Consider the following 7,876-nt stretch of genomic DNA (forward strand, 5'->3'; position numbering starts at 1 on the left):
TTTTATATGTATATTAGGTGGTACAATTATCCTCTTCCAACTTCGTATATATTGTATGGACCATTCACTACTAGAAAATCATTAAATAAAAACTAATTTTAGAGATAAAAATATAATTAGTTACTATATCGACTAAATTAAAGATGTTATTTTAGAGACTAAAAAAATTATTGGTATCTAAAGTAGTTTCTAAATTTATAAATTATTTTCTAAATTGGTATCTAATTAGCTATTAAGGTCTTAGCTATCAACTATTTAGATTCTAAAATTGATAGCGAATTAGATACCAATTTATAAACTAGTTTTTAAATTTAGAAACTACTTTAATTAGATACCAATAATTTTTTAGTCTCTAATTTAATCAATATAATAACTAATTATTTCATCTCTAAAATTAGTTTTTTAGTTAATGATTTTCTTGTAGTGATTTAGAAATAGGTAATCTCAACTCCATATATATTATAGGGTAGTAGTACAATTATTCTTTTCCAAAAATAAATAAATAAATAAAATTTGTGCTTCATGAGCTGTTTATTGAGTGGAAATACTCTTTGTGAACAATAGCATATTTATTAGCACGTTTATAATTCTTACTAATACAACTCTTTTAATTTGCATAGAATAAAGTAACACAACAACAAACACACACATAGAAACTACATAGCACTTATCTTCTTCAAGTAGATAGAACTACAAGTTGGGGTGGTGGTGGTGAAACTAAGCTTTAGGCTTGCGAAGAAGAACTACCGAATTGATCACATCATTTGTGGGGTGAAAGATGGTAAGAACCTCAAAATTCACCATGTCAGGTTCCTCAAGAATAGGGTACAAGAAAGCTCTTGACCCTTTTGCACTTCTCACAAGCAAGATCCCTCCCTCCTTCATATACTTCCTTATGTGTCCCAAAATCTTCACTTTTGCTTCCCTATTCATGCCCACAAGTGCTGCCAAAAAGATGCAATCATATTGCCCCAACCTCTCTCTAACTTCCATGATGTCTTGTGTCACAAACTTCATCCTCTTCTCAAGTGCTGCATCAGAAGCAACAATCTTTCGAGCCACCTCGTTTGCCTTCTCATCAATGTCAAAGTTGTCAAAGTGTGTGGACTCCATGTGGTGAGTGGCCATTATGATGGAAGTGAGTGGCATTGGACCTGACCCTACAAAGGCCACTTTCTTTGCATTAACCATCCCATTTTCTTTGAGGATTTTGTTCTCCATGTGTGCTAGTTTCACATAGTTCCCATAGTAAGGGAAAAGGGTCACATTCTTGAAGGGCTCGGGTGTTAGGCTTATGAAGGTTGAGAACTCAAACTCTAAGAGTCCCTCGGCATGGCCACTAAGGTTAATGAGGCTGTCACGCATCTCTTTCACCTCTTGAGGCAAGGCCTCAATGTCAATGGATGAAGGGAGAGTGCAAAGTTTCACAAGACGAGTGAAAAGGCTATTCACTTGCTTGCAAGGCCTAAGGGATTCAAGTTTGGAGATGCTTTCATGAAGTTGCATAATCTGAGCTATGAGAATCTCTTCTGGTATTTGAGTCTCAATGTTGATGTTTTGGAAAGAAGCCATTGGGTTGAAATGATTTGAAAGATGAACTGGACTAAATTAATCACAACACTGAGGTTTTCTGTTTGCCTTGTGGAAAAAAGTGAGAAAGCTTAAACTATTTATAGCTTCATGGGCATGGATTGAAAGGTACAACCATTTGTTGGACAATTATTTAACTATGTTGTTCTGAAATCCATAACTAGTCAACTACAAAAGGGTGTTTCATGCCTTCAAATTAACCATGTAAACACCTGAATACATGATGGTGAAAGATAGGTGTTGTCTAATAATAATCTGAATATTTGGAATGATACAAAATTTTATGCATCACAAATAAAGACTCAAAATATGTCTAACTTGGCTTATTTCTTGCCTAAGCTAGCAATGTATTTACTATTTATTTGAATTGGGTAAATTCTTTTTAAAAATTTATTTAATTTGAAATATTAGGTTAGCTAAGTGGTTTTTTAATTTAGTAAGTCCTTTAATTTAAATATTATTATTGTTATTATTAATTACGTTTTTATTGTGGGTATATTATTAAGAAATTAATAAATTGAAATTTTTTACTAGAAATTATGTTAGTAATACATTGAATTTGGGTTTAGAATAATATTTTTAATAGTTTTTTATTCTTTAATGCGTGATACCGATTATAACATTTTCCTTATAGTTAATATATTAGTATATATACATAATAAAAGTCTTCTCCTATTCAATTACATACAGTTATATATAATAAATCTTTAATAATAACTACTTAAAAATTCACATGGGATTCCTTTTCATGTGTTTGATAGTGCAAGAAAATATGGATTGAATTCTTATTATTATTTGTTTTTTAATAAAATATTTTGATATTGTATTAGTCTTTTAAAAGCTGTATATATAAGTTTACATATATTAATTTATGTATACTTTTATTTTGGTTAGAGTAAGAATTTTGTTTTAAATATTATAATGGTTTTTTCTTGTTTAAGACCAGCATCTGTTTCTATTATATATGCACTATGATAGAAAAAATTTGTGGCCATAACCGTTTAGTACAATTTCATGGACATAACTAAACCTATAACCATAATACTGTGCATGTATACAAAAAAATATTGTGACATCATTGAATAAAAAATTGTCAATTTTTGGTAGTGAATCATCAAGCGTGTGGAAGTTGCTAGTCTCATTAATAATAAATTGAGGAAAATGAATAGAGATGGAATCTTAAGTTCTATTTGGTTCTTTTCACATTCTGTGTAGAATGAGAATGTTGAAGCATATCCGAAGCCTGCAATGTGTTCACACCAAGTCACTAACACTAAAAGATGAATATTAGTCTACATATTCCTCTGCAGCATGGAGCATGCAAGTCAACAATTGGAAATCTTTGAAAGTTCTTTTAATAAAATAAACTTAGGAATATATAACATAAAATAATCTGATAAATGTATAAAACTATTGTTTGATCACATGCTATGCTATATATTAATAGATATAAACTATGTTTTTTTGAGAATATTTCTAGCTCTTGTGAAGATTTAAAAAAATATATTAAATAATGTGTTCTGATCAGTAATCTTATGAACATTTTTCAGTATGGTTATGGTTATCTGAACAGGTTGTAGTAATTGCTGAATACATCTCAAATTTCTTTACTATTTTTCTGATCATTTTCATGCCACACACTTCTTCTACTTTTTGTAAGTTTTTTTTATCTTTTATTTATTTGATTCACTAAAAAATTATAATTTTTAATGACAAACACATGTAATATATGTAGTTATAAATCTATTTAATCTATGTCATACATAATTTTAGTGTTAATTTTAAATGAAATTAATTATAAATAGTATGCCTCATTATAGTCTGTACCTATACTTTATACCAAGTATGAGAAATATAAAGCAAAAGAGACATAGAACTCAAAAATAACCTCAACTGCCCACCTTGCTAAAACTAGCTAAAAATGACTTAAATTTTAAGGACTAACCATGTCGCTCTATCAACAATTTTTTATTGAATACATACATACCAGAGGTTCAAGACACCATTCAAAGAATGAGAAACTCGTTGATGGTACCTTTAACCAGATCCAAGACCAAACCTAAACTTGTGGCAAGGAAAAGACTTCAGAATAAGACTCCTCTATTAAATAAACATTTATTCCTACGTCTCTAAATCTCGCTTACCAATGCAATTTAAACATTACCCAAAATAAGATTAACTGAAGTGGTCGCATCAAGAATTTTAAACTGCTCAAAATGTGGGAGAGAGAAGATTTACCGAGCTCACTCCTAACCGAGCGTAACATAGATTCCAAACTAGCCAAGCGACTTTGCATCCAAAGAACAGATAACTTGTCGACTCTTCTGAGACCCTGCACAAACAAAAAAGATTGCTTTCAACTTGAACTCCTTGTCTTTCCAGGTTGACCTTAGTAGCAATCTTGTTTCCAATCACCCTCCAAGTAGTGACATGAGCTGAAGGAAGAGCCTTAATCCTCCAGAAAAAGTTGTACATCCACGAATGTTCCTATGCTTTCTCTCCCCTTAATAAGCCGTAAGTAGATTTGATAGGAAACTCTACCAACTTGCAACCCTTCCAAACCCATTTGTTCTCAGTCTCCAAGACGAGGCTCTTACTAGATACAATATATAACATTTATCATTATATTACTATTAATAAAAAAAATTATTAAATTTTTTAAACTTGTTATGTTATTTTTTTGTCATAATATTTTTAATTTAAAAGTTATATACATATATATAATTTAGCATTCTTAATATATAATTAATACCCCATCAAACTATCTACTTCACTATAAATTCAAGAGAGGTCGCATATAATTTTTCAAAATACAACTTAAACATTAAGGTCGGAGATCAATGGTGCGAAGACCCAACTAAATTAAAAGTTAGAGTGAAGGAATATTCTTGATTGTCTTTCATTCATATTCTTTCTAGTTTGTCATACATTGCTCTCTGTTTTTTTTGGTTTAGCTTTTATTGTTTACACCTTTTCTTGCTTGTCTTTTTGTTCTTCTTAAAGTTGTGTGGAGACTTGTTCTTAAGTAAGTTGGTTTGCTGTGACATATTTCACTTGAAGCTACTCCATTCCACAAGCAAGGCTTGGTTGAGGACAGAATATTTTCTTGGAGTGGTTTGAGTGCTTTCTTGGGCATTTTCCAGCAACCTATATCTCACTGTTTTTAATTGTCTAACAAGTTTCTTTCACTGTTTTGTTTTCTGTTTTTGTGTATTTTCTGCTCATGGCTCATTTCTCTAGTGGAGAGTCCTCCAAACCGTGCTCACCACCAAAGGCAGCCCTTTATGAAGACTTAAAGAATGCCAAGCAATCCAATGTTCACTATCTTGAGGTGATAAGGAAGATGGAAGCACGGCTCCAAAGTTTGGAGTTAAACCGAGAAGAAATGCATCAAAACCGTCAGAGAAGAACTCCTCCTCCTATTCGGCATTCTTCAAGGCACTCCCATTCTTCTCATGGTTATTATGAAGACAATCCAAGGCCAAGACATCATCACCATGAAGAGAGGCGCCAACATGTGGCTGGCCCTTGTTCTCCTAATGTAAAACTTCCTAGTTTTAGTGGTGAAAGTGATCCCAATGTATACTTAGGATGGGAGGCTAAGGTTGAACAAATTTTTGATGTAAATGGGGTTAGGGATGAGCATAGGGTTAAGTTAGCTTCTTTAGAATTTTTGGACTATGCCATGCAATGGTGGCATCAATACCTCATGGACATTGACCTACACAAGAGGCCGCCCGTGGTCTCTTGGAACGATTTGAAAGCATGTTTACGCGCTAGATTCGTACCCCCACACTTTAGGAAAGACCTTATCTTGAAACTCCAACGGTTTCATGAAGGCGCGCTAAGTGTGGATGATTACTTTAAACAACTAGACACGCTTTTAATTCGAGTTAATATGGATGAGAGTTTTTGTCGGCCAAAACGTGACACAAACCAACGAAAATTGATGAAAAAACGTTGGTTATGCGTTGGCCAAGAAGCTGACAAGAAAAGAGCAGAAGCAAAGTTTATTTTATGTTGGGCAGGGAGAGCAACTAACATTGCGTGGGTCAAACTGACTTGAGACAGACATGGATATCGTTGACCTAGCAGACTTAAACATGGACAAAATATCGTCGGTCAAACTAACCCAGGTGTATCAGAAACACCATTATGCGTCGGTCAAGACGATGCAAAAGAAATAAAAACAAAGTGAAATTAGAATGGAAGCTAGAAAACAATTGAAAAAACAAAACTAGCATGGCCTAGTCCACACAAAAAAGGAAGTAAAAAAATAAAGATTATTAATAATTTGCATGTGGTAGAAAAATAAAGACTATATAATCAAACCTTATAAATATTTGAAATTTTACTTTAATAATTATCAAAATTAGATTTTCAAATTTCAAATGCTGTTAAAAATTATTAAAAACCTAAAACATTATTCATAAAAACAATTTGAAATTAATTAATTTGCCAAACCTATTATTTTATACCTAATTTTGTATTTCCTTTTTCTCCCACAAACAATAAAACAAAAACATAAAACAAAACAGTTATAAACAGTAAACTAAATCAAAACAAACCATTAAGATAAAATCATAAACATAAACGACAACGTTAACAAACAAACATAAAAAAAAAAAAAAACTCTAAATCTTAAACTAAAGTTTGAAATTTCTCAAATTTACCTTTCGCCAATTAAGATGGACAACAAAGTTGGAGTTGGAGCTGGTGGACCAGCGGTAGCGGTGGAGGAAATATCAACGGAGTAACTGGCGAGACTGCGGGGAAGGTAGTGCGGGGGTGGGACTTGGGGGCGGAGGAAACTTCGAGAGTAAAGAGAGAGAAGAGACCAAAATTAAGTTAGGTTTTTAATTTGGGGGAATTGTGTTAAAGATGGATGAAGTCTCTTCTCTACCTAGTGTTGTGTGTGTTTGATGTAGAAAAATAGCTAGTTTGCTTTGAAGTTTGTAATAGGTTTAGATGATCTTGTATGTAGGCTTGTAATTGTGTGAGGTTGCCTTTTGTTGTATGACCCATCCTAGATGCCTAACCAAGTCTAGATCAAGCACATGATGTGGTAAAATGGTTTTTGAAAAGCTTTTAAAAGTGCTCTTAAAAGTTTTAAATCAGTACAAAAAATAAATCTGTTTTATGGAGAAAGAATCGGTTTATTTCTTCTCTGTTAAAAGGCTTTTCTAAAATTCTGTTAGGGCACCACAGGTAAAGCTTAGTCAGTTATTTCAGTTAAAGCTGAGCTGGCCTGTTTGCTATATTTTAATCTGTTTCACTGTGAAAGAACAGGTTTATTCTTTGGTCAGCTGCAAGGTTTTTCACAAGTTAGTTAGGGCACCAAAGGTACAACTCAGACAATTATTTCAGTTAGCTGAGTTGGCGGTTTTCACAAAATAAATCTGTTAAGTTCAAAAATGAATCTGTTGTTTTCATAACTGCTTTTCAATTGTTTTTTGAAAAGAAGTTAGAAACTGTTTTCTATATAAAGAAAAGTCTCTCTCACATGAAAAGGGCTGAGCAACTACGTTTTTGACAGAGATCAAACATTTTCAATGTGAGAAGAAGGATTGAAAGATTTTTTGAAAGGTTTTCCAAAGAGATTTTCAAGTGTGCTTGTTCTAGGAAACCTTTGATCTTGGTGAAGGTGTTGGTGCAGTTCTGCAGCAAATTGAACTACTGGTTTTGAGTTCTTGCATCTTCTTTTCAGGTGTAATCTTTCCTTTATTCTGGTTTGTAAAGGTGTAAGTGTTAGTCACTCCTTGATAGGGTTTCTTGGAGTGCAAGGTGTGCTGAAATAGGGTTTTTCAGCTTTGGTTGTGTTGTTCTTGTAGTGTTCAAGAACTGCTGTGTTTGTAAGTGTTTGGTACTTTTTTTAGTGGATTCCACCTTGGGGTAAGGTGAGACTGGACGTAGCTCTGTATGAGTGAACCAGTATAAAAACTTGTGTGTCTTTTCTTCTCATCCCTACACTCATTTCTGGTTTTGCTTAATTCTGTCAAGAACTAAATCTGTTCTTTTGAAATTGAATCTGTTAATTCTGGGTTTAAGTAAAAACTGTTCTTCCTGATTTGTTAAAGCTTTCTAATCACAAACAAGGCAGTTGTATATGATGGTTTAAGTGATCTGTGAACAAACAGTCTATTCATTAAAATCTGAGAAAGAATCATTCTCCTTAGAACCGTGTGTTGAGTAAATTTGTTTGATTTCTAAGCATAGCTGTATCCTTCATCCTCATAATATTCAGCTGATCTGACTCTGTTATAATCCTCTGTTGATCACAATGTTA

At 32.8% G+C, this 7,876-nt stretch overlaps 1 protein-coding gene across 1 annotated transcript; it reads right to left on the reverse strand.

Annotated features, from left to right (window-relative positions):
* Positions 1-550: 550 nt before the first annotated feature.
* LOC137835006 (nicotianamine synthase) lies at positions 551-1,639 on the reverse strand. Its single transcript, XM_068643300.2, has one exon. The coding sequence runs from the start codon at positions 1,570-1,572 to the stop codon at positions 718-720; it is 855 nt and encodes a 284-aa protein (XP_068499401.1). The 5' UTR covers positions 1,573-1,639; the 3' UTR covers positions 551-717.
* Positions 1,640-7,876: the final 6,237 nt, after the last annotated feature.

The sequence above is a fragment of the Phaseolus vulgaris genome, chromosome 5 (assembly GCF_051622355.1).
Source record: "Phaseolus vulgaris cultivar YP4 chromosome 5, ASM5162235v1, whole genome shotgun sequence".
Classification (NCBI taxonomy): Eukaryota; Viridiplantae; Streptophyta; class Magnoliopsida; order Fabales; family Fabaceae; genus Phaseolus; species Phaseolus vulgaris.

Bases quoted from the DNA above. Each gene is read 5' to 3' on its own strand.
- LOC137835006 (XM_068643300.2), bottom strand. From the start codon at position 1,572: ATGGCTTCTTTCCAAAACATCAACATTGAGACTCAAATACCAGAAGAG.